The sequence below is a fragment of the Callorhinchus milii genome, unplaced genomic scaffold (assembly GCF_018977255.1).
Source record: "Callorhinchus milii isolate IMCB2004 unplaced genomic scaffold, IMCB_Cmil_1.0 Scaffold25, whole genome shotgun sequence".
NCBI classification, from domain to species: domain Eukaryota; kingdom Metazoa; phylum Chordata; class Chondrichthyes; order Chimaeriformes; family Callorhinchidae; genus Callorhinchus; species Callorhinchus milii.
The window spans coordinates 673,358-695,307 of NW_024704766.1; the positions used below are offsets into that span (position 1 = coordinate 673,358).

The 21,950-nt window shown below is 47.6% G+C and overlaps 1 protein-coding gene across 4 annotated transcripts; it reads left to right on the plus strand.

Annotated features, from left to right (window-relative positions):
- Positions 1–2,463: 2,463 nt before the first annotated feature.
- Positions 2,464–21,482, plus strand: prdm10 (PR domain containing 10). 4 transcript variants are annotated; one of them, XM_042343862.1, is made up of 25 exons: positions 2,464–2,515; positions 6,180–6,249; positions 6,996–7,181; positions 7,464–7,628; positions 8,114–8,173; positions 8,572–8,679; positions 9,212–9,422; positions 9,972–10,213; positions 10,507–10,713; positions 11,103–11,175; positions 11,816–11,933; positions 12,603–12,711; positions 12,933–13,109; positions 13,803–13,814; positions 15,582–15,929; positions 16,107–16,262; positions 16,794–16,973; positions 17,467–17,577; positions 17,681–17,881; positions 18,111–18,272; positions 18,480–18,656; positions 19,234–19,374; positions 20,135–20,303; positions 20,598–20,698; positions 20,924–21,482. In XM_042343862.1, the coding sequence occupies exons 3-25, from the start codon at positions 7,113–7,115 to the stop codon at positions 21,110–21,112; spliced, it is 3,486 nt and encodes a 1,161-aa protein (XP_042199796.1). In that variant the 5' UTR covers positions 2,464–2,515; positions 6,180–6,249; positions 6,996–7,112; the 3' UTR covers positions 21,113–21,482. The 4 variants fall into 4 exon arrangements, with proteins under 4 accessions (XP_042199796.1, XP_042199799.1, XP_042199798.1 ...); XM_042343864.1 differs by lacking the exon at positions 2,464–2,515 and adding an exon at positions 5,661–5,685; XM_042343865.1 differs by lacking the exon at positions 13,803–13,814.
- The last annotated feature ends 468 nt before the right edge of the window (positions 21,483–21,950 follow it).

The following is a 21,950-nucleotide window of genomic DNA, read 5'->3' on the forward strand; positions in this document are numbered from 1 at the left end:
CTTGTTTCCTAAACAAACTATTTTGCTGAAATTAACCTGCTGTTGAAACCTTTTGTCACTTAAATTACTGCTGGCTTGGGTGTATTTTGTTTTTCACAAGTCTATGTTTCATCAATACAATCATGTTGATGCAAACAATTTTGACCTCCAATGATGCCCCCAGGTATGTCTTTTAACATGGAGCTCCACGCAGCATCTCAATGTTTCCATCATAATTCTTGATAAGATTGTCACATTGCTCCACCATCTCGGAATTATTTGTATTAGAGTACCGTATTTGCATTCACAAGTTCAACTGAATGCAAGTTGAATACATTTCCATCAAAATTAAACAGTTCCTTATTTTTCTCCCATCTGCTCCAATGACAAGTTTAGGTCATTCAGAAAAATAATTTTACAATTGCCTTGTAACTTCGCCATTTTCAAGATGAACGAAGCAGTCTGATTATTTTAATTGAAGGTAACCAAAATGTGCTTGATGTCTAGAGCCGATATATCGTCATCAATTTGCTTTTCAATTAGAACATTTTATCAGATTTTTACAGTAATTACTGTTGGGTGTATTGACTGTTTTTGTAGAGTGGGGGTGGGGTGTGGGGTGGAAATAGCAGTCCAATTTTGTGCACAGTAATGCCCCAAGATCTTGGGTATGATCCAACAAGTCAGCACGAAAGAAGCCAAGCCACCAAGGACTGAGGTAAGGTATTGCATCCACCTAAGGATGCCAGCTGTGAATTTATATTAAATTATAGATCAGGAAAGGAGACAGAATGAGGGCAATTCCAACAAACTAAGAGGCTTTCAATCAATGAAAAGGCAGGAAGAAGAACTAAGAAACTAAGAGGGTATCAATCAATGAATAGGCAGGAAGAAGAACTAAGAAACTAAGAGGGTATCAATCAATCAATGAAGAAGCAGAAAGAAGAACTAAGGAAAAAAACAGGATCAGAACCACAGCAAATTGACCTCCACAGCCATGAACAAATCAAAGATAGAACAGCATAGTCATATGGGTGCATTGTTGACAGAGCCTGCAATCATGCTGTGACTCAATAAAATATGGCCCAACAGTGTAATCCAATTCAAAAACACAGCATCAGTAATGATGAAGACTGATTAGCCACGGCTTCAGATGTCAGTACTGCACTATGGTGTCAGCCGTCTCTCCTGATCTCCTACCTGCTGGAATAGGACCACAATATTCAATTATTCTCTGGGTTGCCACAATTGCAGTTAGTTCTGGCACTGTTACTGGGGTCTGCACAACACCGCAACCTTCTGAACCGACACTGCACCATCCCTATGATAAGACCGACACACTTGTCCGTCAAGATCTTCTTGCATACTTGCACCACACTGCAACCTGCTGGACGGACCATCACTGCTACATGCTGGCCACGTCTCGGCTCGGGAGCATTGGGCAATGCACACCGAACCGACCGGGGTAGATCTTGGCCTAACACTGCCACCTCTTGGATCAGACGCTGCTTCCGACACTGCACACGGTTGACTTGGGGTGGGCGGGCGGGCGGGCGGGCAAGGCACTGCGACCAGACGGCGCGCAAGGTAAATGGATGCCTTTTCAAAGATGAGACCTTTCCCCTCAAAAGGTGATCGATCCACTGCAGCCCTCAGTTCTCGTACAACATTGTTCTCACTCACACACACACAAAAAAAACACCCACCGAGGGGACAATCGGGGTCTTCAGGGACCGGTGGAGCTCCTGTACCTGCTCCCACCTGACACATTTTCTACTCGCTGGCCCTCACGCAGTATCCCCCCACCCTCATACACTCCCCCCCCACCCCACTCCCCTCACACACTCTCTCACACATGCACTCCCCCACCCTCACATACCTGTGCAACCCCCCCCCTCCCCCTAACCCCCTCCTCTCATGCCCTCCTTCCTCTCATGCCCCCTCCTCCTCTCATGCCCCCTCCTCCTCTCATACCTCCCTCCTCCTCATGCCCCCTCCCTCCTCTCATACCTCCCTCCTCCTCATGCCCCCTCCCTCCTCTCATGCCCCCTCCTCCTCTCATACCTCCCTCCTCCTCATGCCCCCTCCTCCTCTCATGCCTCCCTCCTCTCATGCCCCCCTCCTCCTCATGCCCCCCTCCTCTCATTCCCCCCTTCCTGTCCCCCTCCTCTCATCCCCCCACTTCCTGTCCCCCCCCCCTTTCCTGCCCCCTCGTCCTCTCATGCCCCCCATCTCACCCCCCAATCTCATCCCAACCCTCATCGCCACCCCCCTCCCCCATCTCATACACCATCTCATAACCCCCCCCACCACCCTCTCCCTGTCCCTCTCTCCCCCCATACCCTCACCATCACTCCCTATCCCTCTCTCTCTCCCCCCCCATACCCTCACCATCACTCCCTATCTCCCCCCCCCCCAGGCGGGGCGCGGGGGCGGGCGGGGGGGCCCGGGGAGGGGGGGGGGGAGGAGCAGCCAATGGCAGCGCGCGTTGGGCCGCGTTGCGCCGATGCCGAGCGGCGGCGCTGCCATTTGTGAGGTGAGCACCGGCTCCAATTTCGCCGCTTTCCAGCCGCCGGGGCGGGCAGACGGCGGGCCCGGGGCGCGCGGGGGCCGCCGCCGAAGCCCAGGTGAGCGGCCGGGGGGCTGGGCTCGGGCTGGGGGGGCGCGGCGCCCGTTCCCGCTTCTCCCCGCTTTCGGGGCTTGTTGTTGTTTTAGTCCCACCCAAAATGGCGGGCGGCAGCTCTCCCCCTCTCCCTCTCACACACTCACTCACTCTCACTCACTTACCGACGCCGCCGCCGCCGAGCGGAGTGCGGGGGGGGGAGGGCGGCCCTACCCGAGCTGACCGGAGCCCCGGGGCGGGTGGGCGGGCGGACCCTCTCTCTCTCCCGCCGACTCCTCACCCGACCCGCGGCTCCGGCTCGGGCTCAGGGCCCTCCTCGTTGCGGGGAGAGGGCTCTCGTGGCGATGGCGGGACGCAAAGCCCCCCACCAGCCCCTCACTCTCTCTCTCCCTCCTCTCTCTGTGTCTCTGTCTCTCTCTCTTTGTCCGGCGGTGGTGGTGGTGGTGCGGTCCACTGGGGTGTGGGGTTCGGGGGGAGAGAGAGAGAGAGGGTGGGGTGGGGGGGCAACATCAATGCAAGGATTATTATTATTGTTATTATTATTATGAGGAGGAGGGCAGATGACGAGGTATATAGTAATAATTATAATAACAATCTTTGCATTTGACACCGGCGGCGCCTTATGGCGTCCTCCAGACGTCTCGCAGGCGCTCCGCGGGATTAGACGGTCAAGCGTAGTGACTGCGCACTTTGCGGGCGGCCAATGGCGCCCGGTGACCATCCCTCCCTCTCTCTCTCCCCACACCCACACCCTCTCCCCCCCCCCCCCCCCCGACCAACGCTCACACAGATGGTCGTGGAGTGAGTGACCGCGTCGCGACCGCGGTCCGGTTATTATTGTGCGGGCCGACGTGCAGGGTCCGGTCCAACCCCGGGCGCTGGGCTGGGCTGTGGGGTGAGGGTGGTCTCGGCTCTAGCGTGGGACCCCCCCCCCCCTCCCCTCTCACCCCCCCACCACCACTGGGAAAGGCTGGTGAATCCGTCCGCACCCCAGCGATACGCACAAACAGAGAGAGAGAGAGTGTACGTGTGTGATTTTGAGGGGTTTGGGGGGTGAGACGCAGGAATATAATCTCGTATCATCCAGACCCGGAAACCCACAATGTCTCAAAGCTTCGCAGGACTCCCTCCAAACTGTAGTGACCGTGTGTTCTGTGGCCGCCGCTGCCGCGGCTGATTTCTGCGCGCTGGACGGCCGCGAAGCGAAGGAGCGTTTTTATTTTTTAATCCGTTGGCCGATAGCGCTGCAGGATCTTTAACGCCTGCCTGAACGGGCACCGAGGGGACCTCGGTTTAATCAGCGTCTCATCCGAAGGAACAATGGTGCCTCCGGCAATGCCCTCCAGGCTCACAGCTATAGTGTGGGAGTCTATTGCTCGGGGTGGGGGGGCTACGGTAAGGCTGTTGCCCAGGGTTCGAGGTGAGGGGCTGTTGTTCGGGGGCTGAGAGGAGGGCGACTGTGAGAGGCTGTTGAATGAGGGTGGGGGTCTTGTGAGGAACATTTAACAGCAACACGTTGGTTCCGCACTGAAGCGTGCAAGAGCGGAGCCTGAGAACGCGTCACACGTGGAGCAATGTACATTGGGAAAGTCATTGAGTTTATTTTCTGTCTTGGGCAACCTGCAGGTGAAAGGTTCGAGTCCTGCCCCACGCCGTGGATTTAGAAACAAACTGCGAAGTTTGTTTTTTCCACAGATTGCAGAATAAAATTCTCCCGTTATATTCTGATTGACTGCAATTCTGACGGCGTTGAAGAGATTGAACCCCTCTCGTTTCAGCGTATGTGAAAAATGCATTCCTGCTCCTGATAAGTCGGAATAGGTCTGATTCTCACTGTTGTAGAAATTGATCACGTTAGTATAATAATTCTTGCATTTGATGCAGCGCCTTATCACGTTGTCAAGACGTCTCACCAAAGCGCTTCGCGGGATTTTACTATAATGTGCGGTGACTGTATTTTGCAGCCAAATGAGACGGCTGATGTGCGCATAGTCATGTACAAAAACAGCTATTGATGTAAATGACCAATTTCGTCTGGGGGAACTGTTGGCCAGGACAGAAGGGGTAGTAGACACCAATTGAATTGGAATCCGAAGTAATTGGATACCTATCGAAGGATGCAAGGCCCGTTAAGAAGGCAATAGGTTCCAGGGAGGGTGTGGGAATGCAACATGTAGATTTCGGGGACCAATTGAGGCCGCTCGGTAACCAACCGCAGGAGAACATAAAGGGGAGGGGGAAACTGAGCAGTCAGCGTTGTGGACCAGACAGGACAAGAGAAGTTTGTTAGGTTGTCTTGAAAAGCTGGTTTGTTCAGTTAATGTACAATTAAAGTGTGGACTGCTTTTAAGACTGCCTGTGCGTCCTCTGTTTCTCCCAATTGAGTAAAGCCCACCCATTTGTATGGTAATTTATTAGCTTACATATCGCTTGAATTCTTTACTTGGATCACCTTCATTTATTATTGCCTTGAACATCTGAAAAGCCTCTGATAGGATCTGGCATTAAAGGTCAACAAGTTACCATTTTCCGTGAAGGCTATGGCTTTCTCCTCTTGTGTTGCTCTGTTCATTCTATCATTGATGGCTTATCCTCGTGGTTTTTCTTCTCTCCTGAGCCTCGGATTTGCTCAGAGCTTTGTTATTCCTGACACTTTATTTCTCTCTACGTCACTAATTGTATCCTCTCATCATCCAATTCTGTCTCCTGAATCCATGAATCACCTTTTCCTTCAGATCGATTGCTCCTCAGTGCACACTGTCTTCAATACAATGCTTGATCTTTTCAATCTTCTTCACACCCTTCAATAGAACAGTGATATTGTTTTATGACAATTGCTCAAGGGAAGTGGTTTATCCATTCTGAAAATGGCAAGGCCCAGAGATTGACCCCAGAAGTACTCAGTTCGTAATCTTCTATTCTGATAGTTTCCCATTGATAGCCTTTCCCTGTTTTTAAAACCAATTTCTATTCACCGCCATGTAATAGATCTTCTTTCCACAGCATTAGCTTAATTTTACAATATAAACTGCATTGTCCTTCTTACTCAAAGGCCACAATACCTTGGGGTGAAGATCAAAAAGGTAAATTCACTGATAATAATCCATGACTATGAGATAGTGCCGATACCATTGGAATGTTTCTCAAAGTTTTCCGTAAAGTCTAATCGCTATGTATTTAGCTCAGTGGATAGAGCACTCGCCTCGGGTTCCCGGCAGGGCGAAATGTTGGGGAAGTTTCCTTACTCCACATGCCTCAGTTTACCTAGCGGTAAGAAGGAACCTGGTTGTTAGTCAATTGGCGGATCGCTTTTCTAGGGGTAATAATTCCTTCAAAAACAAATAGAGATAATAAATTGGTCACTTAAATCCACGATTGTTTGTGGGACACTGCTGTGTGCAATTGACTGCTGTGTTTCGCCCACAAGATAGCAGTCAATTCACTTTACAGTATATTCTGTGAAGCGCTTTGAGATGCCTTGAAGACGTGATAAGGCGCTGTATCAAATGCAAGAATTATTATATACTAACTTCATTATACTTATATCGTGTTTTCATGACTTTTCTTTTTGTTTCAGTGTGTGGCAGATTGCACCGTTGATGATGATCGAAGATCCTCACATTTTACAGGCTGTGGCAAGACAGTCGGTCAGTACTCGGAGGGAACAGGCAATGTGATGCATCTGTTGACTTCCTTAACTTACTGGCAGAGCGGCGTTACCTTAATGAATTTCCGTGTTATAAAAATTTGACCCTCTTGCATGTGTAAAGAGGTTTCAGTTTTGTTCTTTGTAAAGTAATTTCTTATTCACCTTTCACAAGTTATTTGAAGGGTGAGATTCATGGAATCTGAGACGCTACCCTGCATGGAGGCTGCTATATGAGCGCAAGTTGTTGTTGAATCCTGGAATGTTTATAGAGCGAGCACAGCCGACAACCACATTGTGTCTGCCCCGGTGCCAGCTCACCCCACCAGACCTGCTGTCAGTGTCTACTCAACAACAACGACCGGCTCGGATCCAAACCTCTGACTGTCCAGTGCCATTGGGACGTCCTCCTGACGTGAAAGGCACCATACAAATGCAAGTTTGTATTGTAGCAACAACAAATGACATTTACGCAGCGCCTTTCACGTCGGGAGGACGTCCCAAAGGCGCTGGATTGTCAGAGATTTGGACCCGAGCTGGGGGTTAGGATCAGGAGCCGTGGAGGGTAGGGGTAGGAGGGTGACTGAAGGTGCGATCAAAGAGGAGGGTCTTGAGATGGCCAGGAGGTAAGGGAGGGCTGTTCCCATTTGCAGTGCCTCTTCTTCATTGGCGCCCATGAGACTTGAACTCAAAATAGCAGGTTCTGTTGTATTTTGTACTTTGCTCGAATTACTGTATTTTATTTAGCTTTTTACAGAATCAAAGGCACCTGGGTGTTGCCTAATGCAGATATGTGAAGGAAGCAATCGGCTTGCCGAGACTGTCTGACTGTTGCTGCATGAAACTCCACAAAGTATTTCAGCTATGGAACCCAAGACCGAGGCTGCTGCTGTTTGGGGTGGGCCATCTGAACAAGATCAGACAAATGCCCAGGTGAGCAGCTTTGTATCTCACTCTTTCTTTAGTTTCTTTACCAAAACAGGGAATATTTCCCACTTATAGCACTGCATTCACCTTCACTCCATTCAGTCAGTTGCATGGTGTAGCTTCAGCATGTTCTACGAGTTAATGAATTTTTTAATTCAGTTCAAAATAAAATGACTTGAAACTGATTACCAGGTGATTGGGGGAATGGTTTGAGAAGCTAGCTGTTATGATAGTGAGTGTCAGAGGTTGCTGTCCCTTGAATTCAGCCCAGTTGTATTCCTCCCCCAGGTACACTATGTTCCTGAGAACAGTGCCGTTGCTCAGATTGTTTATGCTGACGAACAGGACCGGCCATCACAGCAAGTAGTTTATACAGCGGACGGGACATCCTACACGTCCGTAGACGGGTCAGAACACACACTGGTTTACATTCATCAAGCTGATGGCACCCAGGTTTGTATACTCTGGGGAGGTGGGTACCCATCTTATATACTAGCCTCAACAACCACCGGGTTAGGGAGGAGAAAAGCAAGCACGTTTCCTGCTCCTGGTTGCTGTCCATTGCTCCATGCTGCAGGGGTACGTGTTGTGCGGATGCTGAGTTTCAATCTCGTCCTCTGGTTGAATGAACTGCCAGCTCTCAATGTCGAGGCTCACACAAGAACAATGCAATTAAATGCAGCGCTGGAGATCGGCTAACACCTGTGAAGTGTAGGAAGGTAAAGGAGTTGGAACAATTTTAAGGAGGAGGGAAGAAACAACAGGGATTTGGGATGGGATGGGGTGGGGGGTGCGCGGGGTGTGATTTAACATGGTTTTCTGAAGGAGGTGAAAAGAATTGAAAGATGTAAATGAAAAAAAATTCTGATTTATGTTTAGGATAAATAATGGAGAAGATTTGTCCCTGGTTAATATTCCCTTTCTCTGTGTTTTTAAAGGCTGTTTTCACAGATCAATCCCAGGTAGCTTACATCCAGCAGGATGCAACCACTCAGCAGGTAAGAAGTGAGTCAACCGTAATTACCGTTGTCACTTGTGAAGCGTACTCCTGTGGAAGAGTTGTGATTGGTATTGTGTTTTTGGACTGAATAGGTGTAAATCTTCCCTTTATACATGGCTCAAATCTAAACCCCAAATAACTTAAATGCTGATTAATTGCAGTTGAGGATAGATTTCGTCAAATGCTTGACTTTCTTTAATGTATTGTTTAATAAAGTTTTCTGTCCAAAGTACAATCTGTCGGGGTGGTTGCCACTGTCGATTACAATCTGCAGGTGGAAGAAAGTTTTTCATACAAAGGAATAAACTGCTACATGAAACCTGCTATGTGATGGATTGAGTTTCTGTGTGTGTGGCTGCTTTCTTGCTCAAACAGATTGGTTTGTTTGCTCACTAGGTAACCGTTCTCCTGCCTGCCAACCAGAACGTGACCACTGCCAACCTTGCAGTCCTTGGCAGTGTGACAGAGGCTCAGCAGCAGCTGACAGTGGAGAGCAATTCTCTGGTAAATCTGCAAAGAGCTCAGCAGAAGTTGATCAGTTATCAGTTTTGTTGCTAATTGACCAGCATTCACGATAGTCAGTCAGTTAGGTGACAGTCCATGGTTTCCATATCTGTGGCCAGCGCGTGTATTGGAGAATACGTTCCTCTGAGTACTTCAGACTGCAGTTGGGTTGTAAATACGGTATCATTCTAAGAGTATGGAACCTCACCGTGACATCTGAGAAAAGGAACTCTAGTGATTAACCCAGGCATCTTGTTCACTTTGATCATTGCTGCCTCACACTGTTTGAACACAATGAGCAACAAATCAAGTTAACATCTCTTGGGTGCCTTTAACTTCCCCTTTGCAAGTCCTGGCTCTTCCACCCACTTCGGCTGCATGCCTCCTATTTGTACTTGGTATTTGAAGTACCTTATTATTATTACCTTACTGTTTAACTGTATTGGAACTTCATTTGCTAGCCATCAGTGTATTCCCCATGTTGAGCTCTCTGCCTCCTCTGATTCCAGTGACCTGTTGTTTCTACTTCTAGTCTCAACTTCCCATGCGGAATCACGGATTGCCTCGGATATCCGGCGTGATCAGCTCCGTCCAGCCATTGCCAGAATCCCTGGAGGTAACCGAGCGCGACTTGGAGTCTGAAGAGGATGATGATGAAGATGAGGAAGATGATGATGGAGATTCGTCTGATCTGGAAGACTGGGAGCCAGGACCTCCCAGGCCTTTCAATCCCTGTGACTTGTGTAAGTGAGGCGTGTTTATGTCAGCAGCAGGGAGAGGGCAAAATCTGTTGCTGAGAAAATTGTTTCCACTTTCACTACAAAATAAATACTGAGCTACTCTAATGGTTGTAGGTTTCAGGTTCAAACACCGACGACCAATGCAATAGTTGGAGCTATAATTGGACTAATACCTCTTACTTAGTCAAGGAAAATTAGTCAGGCTACCTGCTCCTGCTTTCTTTCCAGAAGCTCTGCTGGAAGGTGTTATGGGTGAGGAGAGGATCAGCCTTGGCGTTGATGTCCTTGTAGTCGGAATAACCTGAGAATGGTATTAACCAACTAGTAAGACTGACACAGCAATAATGACCTCTTGGATAATGTGCCAAACCCATTAGAGGGGAGGAGGAAGAAAAGGAGTCAGTCAGGTGTTTTCAGAAGCAGAGGAAGGGAGAGAAAAGGCTGAGGTTGGAATGAAGGTCTTTGTTGCGCCCTGGTGGGGTGGGTGTGTTGTAGATCTGTTTTGATTTCTGAGAGGTGACTCTGTGAACTTTGCTGCTGTTTCCTGTGCAGGGTGCGAGGACTGCAATAATGCTCACCCAACGACCTGTCCCAAACACGGCACTTTACATTCCATCCCAAACCGGCAAGTTCTGAGCAGGGCCAGAGCCAGCCTTCCCCTGATCCTGTACATCGACCGCTTTACAGGAGGGGTCTTCTCCAAGAGGCGCATTCCAAAACGAACACAGTTTGGCCCCGTGGAGGGTCCACTAGTTAAACAGTCTGACCTCAAAGAGGGGCACTTTCATCTCAAGGTACGTCTCTTATTTCTAAGTGCAGAACACTCTCCCATCTTCAGGTCGCGCCTAAAGACCCTCAGCCTCGACCGGGGAATCCTTTAACATCCGCCTGAATTGTAAGACAGACAGAGCTTGTTAATGAGTCAGTCCCAAAAGGATTTGAATAATAAATTTGTATCTTAATATTCCAGTTTATCATGTAAATATAAGCACTTCACAAAATGAGTTGCGAGTGCTATGCTGGAAAATGGTACCTGGAAGATTAAGCCAAAGATGATAGTAATTTGCTTGTCTCATTTGGTTAACAGGTTGCTATGACGATAGGATGGGATGAGTTTAAAGAGGGAGAAAAAGCTGATCTGTGGTTTGATCTCTCCGATGAGAATTTGTGCAACTGGCTGATGTTCGTACGAAGAGCACAAAATCACCTGGAACAGAACCTGGTAGCATACCAGTATGGCAAGGAGCTGTACTTCACCACCATCAAACACATCGAACCCAAACAAGAGCTCAAGGTAAAGGAGGTAAAAGGGAGGGTACAGTGTGTGAAGGTCAGTCACTGGTAGAGTGTGAGACAGACAGATGGGTGTTGGCACTGCATGCTGTACAAGCCTTGAATGCAGCGAAGCTTAGTGTTTTAAAAACCTACAGATTATAGGAGGAAGCAGTTCTGGGTATCTGAGGTCACAGTGGTTTGTGAATCTACGAACCGTACTTGCATATTGTCTCTGATATCAAGGTGGAAACACAAAGGACAAGCGTTCACGGTTTTTAAAAATTGTTTACACATGGCACAAAAAAGCCTCCACTGTGTTTTATTGACGTTGGCGTGAAGTGTAGGATGTACGGTTGGTGTAAAGAAGGAACAGTTTGTCTGAGGCTTTGCGTCTGTGGTTGCTGACAGGTGTGGTACGCAGCGTCGTACGCAGACTTTGTGGAGCAGAAGATCCACGATATCTCAGAGGAGGAACGGAGAGGTGAGCGAGTATCTCAGTGCTGAGATATGTGTATGGATTTGTCCACAGTAACAGCCTCGACTTCCATTTGCCCTGGTTTCCGAGTAACAACCGGACTGGATCTTGGCCCTACGTTCAGTTGTGTGCGTGTTAGGAATTGCCTCACTGTTGAATTGAACATTCCACACTGGTCTCTTGACCCAACTTAAACAAATTTTGATGTTGGCGGAGCATTGGAAGAATTATTGATCCTAACCTTAGCTGCTCCTGTCAGAGCCTTTATTGTGGAGGTTGATTGTCTCTGCTTTGTACCCACTGCAATGTTTTGGCATTTCTCCTGCACTTCTTTCGCTGTCATAATGTTGAAGCGATGATTATTTGATGAAATTGGCCGTGAGCGGATGTTTAATTGTGCGTAAATAAGAAATGCAGGAAAATAGGTAAGACTTGTGTCTTTTGAATATTGGCCTACAATATCCACAGTAATCCCTACACTACTTTAAGGTAAATCTTGGGAAGTGCTTTGGGATGTTTTCCCCCCCCGTGTGAAAGGTGAGGTATCAAATTGCAAGAAATATTCTTATAGGTTAGGAGGTTTTGTGGTAATTATTTTCTGCCAGTAAGCGATCACTAACTTGTAACCTTCCTGTTTCTACCCCAGTACTGAGGGACCAGGAGAGGAACTGGCCCTGCTTCGAATGTAATCGGCGGTTCACCAGCTCCGAGCAACTGCAGCAACACCTGAACATGCACGACGAAAAGATAGACTTCTTCAGCAGGTATCATCTCTCAAACTGTACCTGCCCCCTTGATCAGGACAGGAATTTCCCGTGATTTGGGCCCTACTTTTCTGGGGAGGAGATAATAGATTTTGCTTAAATAAATTTAAATCCTTGGCTTTAATTGGTAGTCGATTCGTGAATCGCTTTTCCGGGAATAATAATCAATCCCTTCAAAAAAAATTGGTCACTCAATCCACAACTGTTTGTGGGACATCGCTGTGCTCAATTAACTAAATTGACTACGTAATAAAGTAAATTGACTGTATGTTTTGTGGGCTGCCACGTTTTGCACACAAAATTTACAGTCAATTTACTTTACAGTATATTCTGTGAAGCGCTTTGAGACGTCTCGAAGACGTGATGAGGTGCTGTATCAAATGCCAGGATTATTATTATTAACGCCCTTTTGCTATCCTGGCAGCTGGATGCTCCACACTGGGGCTGGACCCTGTGTTTGCAGTTATTCTGCTGAGGGCAAAAAAATCCTCGTAAACAATTGAATGTTGGCTTTGATGCCAAGTTGGTTGTGTTTTGTGGATTTGCAGCCTCTCTGCCCCTCGAGGACAGTGTAACATCACCTGGAGAAGGTAGTGGAGCAAGCAGCATGCCAGGCATCTGAGTTTGCTCAGATATTTATTGAATGTAATAATTGCTCGTGTCTTACAGGGCGAGGAGCAGGGGGCGAGGCCGGGGCCGGAGACGATTCGGGGCTGGCAGACGACCGGGTCGGCCACCGAAGTTCATTCAACAGGAATCGGCCGCTGATCACAGTGAGGTAAGGCCGTGGCTAGTCATGTGCCAACGTCATTAAACCTGACACGTTCCTTCCTGAGATATCAAAGCAAATGGCTCAGGCAATATTGTGGGAGTTGATTTCGGGAGACTCTCAAGCACTGGTGATGAGTTCACCAAGTCTTCACACTTGATCGGTTTATTCCATCGACTGCCACGGTGGGTGCATCGCAAGTGCTGACTCCCCTCTGTCTTGGGCCACAGATCCTGCAGTTCCCTCTGAAGCACCATTTTGAGGACGTGGCTGAGCCGATGGCCAATGGAATGAACCAGCAGAACTCCGTGGGCACAGCCGAGCAGCCGGAGAACGACTCGAACCTCGCCAACAACATGGCCGCAGGCGACCCGACCGACGATTTGAGGCGCAACAAACGGATCAGGGTAATTGCGGGCTCGATGGGTCAACTCAGAACGCCATTCAGAGTGATGGTTAATTTTCATAATTTTGCTCTGCAATGGGCAACATGTTGTGAAAATCAGTCACATTTCAGCCGGTCACTGTCAAAGAGCGTGGCGTTAGTTCTTGGATCGCAAGAAATTTTACCGAATTCGAGATGGAATGCTTTTGATTATTTACTCTGGATGATCTACTAACAAGGGAAGCACCCACTGCGGTATTTTCTCTTTTCATATGCTTCCCTCCACTCCCCACCTCCCCCCCCAAAGTTTGTGTTTCCAAAGCATTTTAATCATTATAACCACGGGACACATTAATCAAAAGATAAACCTCTTGAACAATAACAACAACAAATTAATATTTACACAGTGCCTTTCACGACAGTCAAGGATTTTTATTTTATTTATTATCATTTAATAATATCCATATTATTTGATAATAACAAAATCAATAATAAATATTTATTTTGAAGCTAAAATACATTGAAAACATTCACTCATCCACTGAGTTCAGCAGAAACTGTCTCTACTTTCTGAACATTTGGCTCCTGTACTGTTTGGCTCAAGTTGCCAGGAGGTGACGTGAGATGTGGTTGAACAGATTGCTGTCAATGGATGGCAGGGTTGGTTATGGAGCTTAATTGATTGCGGTATTTTCTCTTTTCATATGCTTCACAGTTGGATTTCCAGGTGGGTTTCTTACTTACTCTGGGCACGGAATGGGAATAAGGCGAGCGAGCATGTGGGAAAACAACAAAACCAGAATTTGGAGGGCACACACACATACACGCGCATCAAACAAAAGGGAGCTCGATAGAAACCGTTTACTCATTTTACTAGATGTTGTAACAACATTGACATGGTCGATTATAGGTGAACCACAGATCTCTCCTGAAGTTCACTCTGTATGTAGGATGTAGTAATCAGCTGGAAGTGTCCCGTGTGTGACTTCTGATTGTCAGGCAGGCAGCAGGAAAGTTGTTGACGTGTAACTGTGATGATATTGTTGCTGATCCATTTGTTCTGCCATTGAGAGGTCACTGTTGTTTGTAAGTCGGTGCCAATCAAAGTAGTGTAATGAGAGATTGCATTATAACTATCCAGATACATTTAGAGAGTGTGACACTGATCATATTTCTGAAGTTGACATACAGGGTAGAGGATTTCAAACGAATGGTGCAAATTCTGATAATTTGGCATTTTATTGAATTGCATGAATAACACTTGTAATTCACTGAAAATCATGGATTTGAATTCTGCTAATGCCGTTTTTTCATTTTGAAGTAAAATATTGTGAGCAAGAGGCTTTAATTTTGACCGTTCTCCTTCCTCGCTACACAAACAATACATTATCTGCACTAAATGGAACCACTGATGATATGGAAACAATATGGGTAATGGGACATTGTGTAAAATACAGATTGATTTCATTACGAACCCAAAACTTCTTCCATTAGTAATTTACTGTTACTACATTATCACACTGTGACAGCCCTTTTTTTTTTCTTTCTCTCTCTCTCTCCCTCTGACTTTCTAAATTTCTCCCTTTCAGAGTTTTTTCCATTTCTTTCTCTCTTGAGTTGTTCACTTTCTGTCTATACATTCTGCCCTACATTGTACCTGTAAAAAAAAAAAATGCTTAAATACACCGGCCCCTGGAAACTTATACGTGCACGCAATTGGGAATTATTTTATTGCCACCTTCGGTTCGCAATGTGGAGAAGCTGAAATGTGATGCTGTAATTGGTGTGTGGATACGCAGTGTTGTGCTTGCCTCAGACATGTCTCTTCAAGCCAGAAGAAGCTTCACTAATGTACGCTTTACTATAGCATGTTGCTCAGGGAATCAGCCTTAATGCTGTCCCCCACCTTATCTCTAAGGTCTTGGAGATCCCTTGTCCTCCTGAGAAGAGAGAGAGATACTTGACAATTGATCTATTAAGCAGTTGTGTCAGCCTGGCTCAGTTGCTAGCACTTTCCTCTTGAATCAGAATTTCGTGGGTTCAAACCCCGTGTTGGTATTTTGAGCTGGCGGTCGAGGCCGACACTGCCAGTGCAGTGATGGGTTTGTGCTGCAGTGTCAGAGATGCTGTCCTTCGAATGAGATGTTAAACTGAGGGCCCATCTCTGCCTGTTCAAGTGGATGTTAAAGATCCCGTTGCACTATTCAAAAAGAGAAGGGAGTTTCTCTCTCCTGGTGTCCTGACCAACAACCCCCCCCCCCCAAATAAAATTGACCATTCACTTCATGTCTGTGCACAAAATACAGTCTCTACACCTTCCAGTAAATTCTGTGAAGTGCTGTAAGATCCTATAATAAAATTACTACTGGATCCTAAACAAAATGATGGCGGGCGAGTGTAATAACTAAGAGGGTCGGAAACCAGGGCAAATGGAAGTCGATTTGAAAGGTGTACAGTGTTTTTTTACTTGGCCTTTCCTTGTGTTCCTCTTCAGAACGCCGCACTTCACCACCTCTTCATCCGCAAATCCTTTCGGCCGTTCAAATGCCTCCATTGCGGGAAAGCGTTCCGGGAGCAGGAGAAGCTGGATCAGCACCTGCATTTCCACGGTCGGGAGGGCAACTACCCCATGGCCTGTGACATCTGTGACAAAGGCTTCATTAACAGCCAGGCCCTCAAATCACACATGAAATTCCACTCTGATCAGAAAACCTACTCCTGTATTTTCTGCACAGAATCCTTCGATCGCCTGGACCTGCTGAAAGAACACGTTGCAATACACGTGACTAACGGCTGTTTCACCTGCCCCTCCTGTAAAAAACAGTTCTCAGACTTTATCCAGGTGAGCGAGTGTCTGTGTCAATATGACAACAATAACTTAACGGCTAAATCCATTGAAGGGCTGAGGCATCTTTGGACAGTTCTGTATTCATTAGATGAGTGAAAGAATATGTATAAGATGAGAGATCACTGTCTCACAGCGATGTGTGTGTTTTTTTTGTAACCTTGCGATTGTCAGATCAAGAAACATGTCCGCAGCTTTCATTCTGAAAAGATCTACCAGTGCATGGAATGTGACAAGGCTTTCTGTCGGCCAGACAAGCTACGGCTACACATGCTCAGGCACTCGGATCGGAAAGATTTCCTTTGCTCCACTTGTGGCAAGCAGTTCAAAGTAAGGCTCAATTCCATTTCCTGCCTTTGCTCCATATCTGTGTGCAATTGGCTGCTCTGTTTCACCCCCGAATATACAGTCAATTCGCTTTACAGTGTATTCTGTGAAGCGCTTTGAGACATCTCGAAGACTTGATAAGGTGCTATATCAAATGCAACGATTATTATTGTTATATCCCTTGACACCTTTGATACAAAAATCTGCACCTCAGTCTTGAATAATTATATGAAACCATGGTTATTTTTCTGTGAAATGCTCCTGTCCTTGTTGTTTGTCCTGTTATTGTTGACTATCTATGGTGGGACATTATCCTGAATAAAGTTATAGATTTTATAGATGTTCTCCACAAAATCTGCAGTCGCTTCACTTCACAGTAACTACTGCGAAGCGATTTGAGATGCTACCCACCCCACTTCCTCAGCTCCCTCCTGATGTGAAGGAGACTTATCACATGCGAGGATTGTGATTTATACCCACATTTTTGTGCGGCGCATTGATCCAAGGTATTGATCCCTGATCTTTTACTGACAGAGGAAGGACAAGCTGAAAGAGCACATGCAGCGGATGCACAACCCCGAGCGGGAAGCCAAGAATGCTGGACGCATCCACAAATCCAAGCCCTTCAAACCCAAGATCCCCTCCACAGACTACGAGAGCTTTATGTTCAAGTGCCGCGCCTGTATGATGGGGTTCCGGCGCCGTGGGATGTTGGTCAGTACCGATGCTCTCTGTTTTGTTCAGCCTAGGCGTCTGACACCCAAGTACCCAGCACCATCTTAAAGAGTATCGAAAACCAGACTGAGCTTCATTGGTGTGTGACACATACATATATCTGTGTCGAGTCCCATAGCGTAGTGGTTAACACGCTCGCCTTGCAAGCGAGAGGACCTGGGTTCGAACACGGTTGTCAGTCGATTGGCAGATCACTTTTCCAAGGGGTAATAATCCCTTCAAAAAACATAATAATAATATTAATTGGTCACTCAATTCATGACCGTTTGTGGGATGCTGTTGTGCGCAATTGGCTGTAGCATTTCTCTCAAAAATATACGATCAATTCACTTTACAGTATATTCTGTGAAGCGCTTTGAGACATTTCGAAGACGTGATAAGGAGCTCTCTTGAATGCAAGAATTATTATTATTTTTAATAAGACATGTAAAACTTTGCTACACTGTGCTGATGAGACTTGTTCCAATTTCAGGTCAATCACTTGGCAAAACGACACCCAGATATCAGAATAGATGATGTGCCAGAACTAACGCTGCCAATCATCAAACCCAATCGTGATTACTACTGCCAGTACTGTGACAAGGTAAGTAAGCACTGGGACGCTACCTTGCATGAGGGATACTGTGTACATACAAATTGTTGCTATCAGGTATTCGTGCATTAACTGTGAATTTGCCCCAATTAAGGTTTACAAGAGTGCGAGCAAACGTAAAGCCCACATCCTGAAGAACCACCCGGGTTCTGAGCTCCCTCCCAGTATCCGCAAGCTACGTCCTGCGGGGCCTGGCGAGCCCGACCCCATGCTGAGCACTCACACCCAGCTAAAGGGCACCATTGCCACACTGCCCGTCTGCTGCCCACACTGCTGTAAACAGTACAGCAGCAAGGTGAGTGTCCAGAGAGAACCGGGCGCGGTGGATGCAAGTTTCCTTTTCCCAACTGTGCCAAGCTCGCTGTTCTCAGCTGGGGAGCAGTTCTGATGCTATAATTATCCTCTGGGTCTGGGACTTTTTGGTCGTGGTGGGGGGGGTTGTTGTGTGTGGCTATCAGCCTATCCATCACAACAGACCTGTACCTTTGGCCCTGTCTGATTTGTTCTGTTTATTCTGTGACCAGGCCAAAATGGTGCAACACATCCGCAAAAAACACACGGACATCCTGCGGGCGAATCCAAACTCCCTGTCGGCGCTGCCCGCACAGACCCCCATCGCAGCCACAGTCATCAGCACGGCGCCCACGCTCATCAATGCAGACGGTTCAACAGGAGACACTGTGGTGGTGAGGTTCACGCTCGATCTATTTCATTCCATCTCTTTGGGCCTCTTTGCTGCTTATTTGTACAAAGTGCACAGTATATTCTGTGAAGCGCTTTGAGACGTCTCAGCGATGTGATAAGGCGCTGTATTAATTGCAAGGATTATTATTATAAAACTGTTGAAGGGAGTTTTGTATCGAGGCCAATCTTCTCTGCTCTTTCTCACGCAGACAACCGATCTACTGACCCAGGCCATGAGCGAGCTATCCCAGACACTGACTACTGACTATCGCACCTCACAGGGAGATTATCAGCGCGTCCAGTACATTCCTGTTTCCCAGCACATTCAGCAGGTTCAGGGCCAGCAACCCCAGCACATCCAGCTGCAGGTCGTACAAGTGGCTCAGGTGGGTATCGCCCCCTTTTCGTCCTGTGTCAGAATCTGATGGAAGCCAGAAGAAAGAATCTTTCACAATTTACTTCAACTGACGTTCAGACTGTCCAGCGCCTTGGGACGTCCTCCCGATGCGAAAGGCACTGTGCAAATGTCATTCGTTGTTTCTCATTATTGTTAACGTTAAGTCTGAAATTGTAGAAAATCAATGGGAAAACTCCAGGGGAAGATGCCTTAAACATACAACAAATCTAGTGCTGACTGTATGCGAGGAACCTGATCATTGTTGGCACTCTGTTTGTCAGGGTGTTGAAAGACTGCCAAGAAAGAGATGAACTGCACTTGGATTACACAACATTGACCTGTTTTACTCTTAAAAGTTTCAAGTGTTTTCTAACTGCTTTTTATTGTTACCGCAGTCCAGAGAAACCTGCTCTTAGGATATTTCCTTTAAGTTAACACTGTATTGGGTTCAGATGATTTTGGTGGAAAAGAAATGATTTCTGTAACGATGTGTTGGTGAAGCTGAACGGGATGTGGCACTGGTTGTGGGAGACTGACCCGCTGCTCCTGTATGTCTCTGTTCGCAGGCCTCCTCCCCGCAACAGACTCCCCAGTCCACAGTGGACGTCAGCCAGCTCCACGACACTCACACCTTCACACAGCACGCCATTCAGGTCCAGCACGTCCAGGTGACGGAACAGTCTGCTGTGCCCTCAGCTGTTTCACAGGTAACACTCTGCGACTAGCGGGACCATGCCTGACAACAACAACAAGTTGGATTTATATAGCGCCCTCCACGCTGGACGGTGTCTCAGAACGCTTTACAGTAACGGATCCCGGGTCCGAGCCAGGGGGAGGGGGGGTGGGAAGGTGACCGAAGGCGTGATCGAAAAGAAATGTCTTCAGCAGAGAATATGGGAAGCGAGGGAGCGAGACACGTTACACACACCAGATCCACGTTGCTGAGGCAGAGCGAGGGGGTAAGGGCACGAGAGAGCAGTGGCTTTACAGGAGAAATTTACTGGTCCCAGAGTTGGAAGCAGGCGATAATTCCACTGTCAAGTGGTTGGGGCAGTACCATGTGTGAGGGGCGCTGCGTAAATGAAAGTTGTTGTTTGGCAATCGGATAATCCAGGATAGACCAGGAGTGCGGTTGCTTTTAATAGCAAGTCATGCGAGCTGAAGTGAGGAAGCTTTTGGGAATTCTGGAGGCCTTTAATCAGCTGAGGAAAGTAAGGAATGAACCGAGCCTGTGACCGAATGGGGCTGAAAGAATCTCTTGCATGTTAAGAGCTACATCTGCAGCTCTAGATGACTGCTGGATGACAAGCCTTTGTGCACACGCAACACAGAGATTGAAGATGGAGCCAAACTGCCTTAAAGTGACCGAGACAATGAAAACATTCCAGCTTACGTCACGTAACTTGTGCTCAGGAGCGCACCATCTTTCCCGAAGCTTTTCGTTTGATCTGTTTTTCATCTCTATAGAGTGGTGGAGGTCAGTCGCTGAGCCCCTCGTCTGAACAGGATCTCAGCCCTTCCCATATACAGAGTGGCACGAACACACCCAACCAGGTTTTACATCAGTCACAGTCACAGGGGGCTACAGTACAGCACACCTACCTGCCCAGCACCTGGGGAACCTTCCGCAATTACTGTAAGTGATTATCCATCTACCGTACAATTTACACTGATATAATAGTGCCATTCGCGTTGGGAATACCTCCCAAAGTACTTACACGTACAGACACGTAAATCTCATCTCTATCACATACGGCAGTGGCAGCCATGCAGCTGTTTAGAGGCCGCAAATCGCGGCCAGTTTACACGTGGGCAATGGGATCGCAGACCTGGTGTTGTGGACAGCGTGACTGCTGGCCAGGTCTGGGCTCCGTCATTCTGCTTCTCGTTCTGTACAGCGACGCTCACGTTTGTTCTCCCTGTTTTCCAGCTTCTGAGATTCAGATGATGGCCATCCCTCAGACACAGTACGTCATTGCAGAGACCCCAGTTACCACAGTCAACAGCGGGCAGGTGAAAGCAGTGACTCAAGTGAGTTCAATGAAAATATCACCTCTCCTAACCTAAGGCCTGGTGGGTTTTTTTAATAAAGAAAACGGTGAATAAAGGAAACAAAAGATTGAGATCTGTTCTATTCCCTATGTTTGCAAAGGTCATACCCTGGGAGAGGAGAAGTTGGGGTCTGGTGTGAAGTTAGGTTGAATGGCCTGTTTCCATGCAGTATCACTGTGTGTAATGGCTTGTTCTATGTTTCAGACTCACTACGTGATATCAGAAGGGCAGCCGGAGGTGGAACTGAAGCAGAACCCTGCTGTACGGCTCGGTGCATCTCAGGCACAGACAGACACTTCACTGCAACAGCAGCAGCCTCACCCCACACAGTTCATTATTACCACTACGGCCAATGGGAACCCAGCCAGTGACGTGCCAATCACAAAGCCCTAGAGGTGACTTCAGGGAGCTCTGTCCCCTCCTCAGTGTCACCAGCTCCACCAGGAGTGGAGGCTGAACTTGCGGCATGCATTTTTTGTAAACAAGAAGAACGAGCGAGCGAGAGAGAAAGAATGACTGTTGTGTTTACAGCTCATCCCTCCCTCCCAATTACCTCACCCTCCCCTTGTCACCTTCACCCTCTCGGGGTCGAGTCTTAAAAGGAAAGGAGGAGGAGAACAAGAGCCTAGAGAGGACAGACCGGGAGATCGGGCCGAGGGAGGCACTGATGAGGAGTTGGCGTCGTCGAGACCCGGAGAATGATTATGTCGTTTCTGAGGAATCGGACCCAGTTTTTAAAGAAATCATTCAGAAGAAATGGATTGGAATAAGGTGGGAAGAGACTGATTAACGAATGAATGGATGGGGTGGACACTGTTCCCGACGAACCCCACACATCAACCGTTCTGTTTGCCTTTGGCTGTGGGCCCACGACGCTGGCCGAGGACAACAGGGATTGGAGGAAGTCATGGCGATATCCGTTCAAACACCTCCCAACGCAAAGCCAGCTGGATAGATGGCCAGTTGGATTCCTTCAATGTGGACATTCACCTCTACAATGTCCAGAGAGGTGAATTGCAACTGAGCAATCCTCACGAACATTCAGTGGTGGACCTTTGTTTTCAGGCTGAGAGAAGAGAGGGGATAGAAAGAATGGGTCCCTTCAGCAGGTGCTGCTCCCCTCTCGGTCCGTTTCTTCCCCCCCCCCCGCACCCCCCAATTCCCCATACCCCCCCCCCCCTCCCCCCACAACTGTACAGGGAAGAGTGCAATCTGGCAGACTTTGAACTGA

Bases quoted from the DNA above. Each gene is read 5' to 3' on its own strand.
- prdm10 (XM_042343862.1), top strand. From the start codon at position 7,113: ATGGAACCCAAGACCGAGGCTGCTGCTGTTTGGGGTGGGCCATCTGAA. The intron at 10,214-10,506 runs GTACGTCTCTTA...TTTGGTTAACAG, and splicing joins AGGGGCACTTTCATCTCAAG to GTTGCTATGACGATAGGATG. The intron at 11,176-11,815 runs GTGAGCGAGTAT...TTTCTACCCCAG, and splicing joins CTCAGAGGAGGAACGGAGAG to TACTGAGGGACCAGGAGAGG.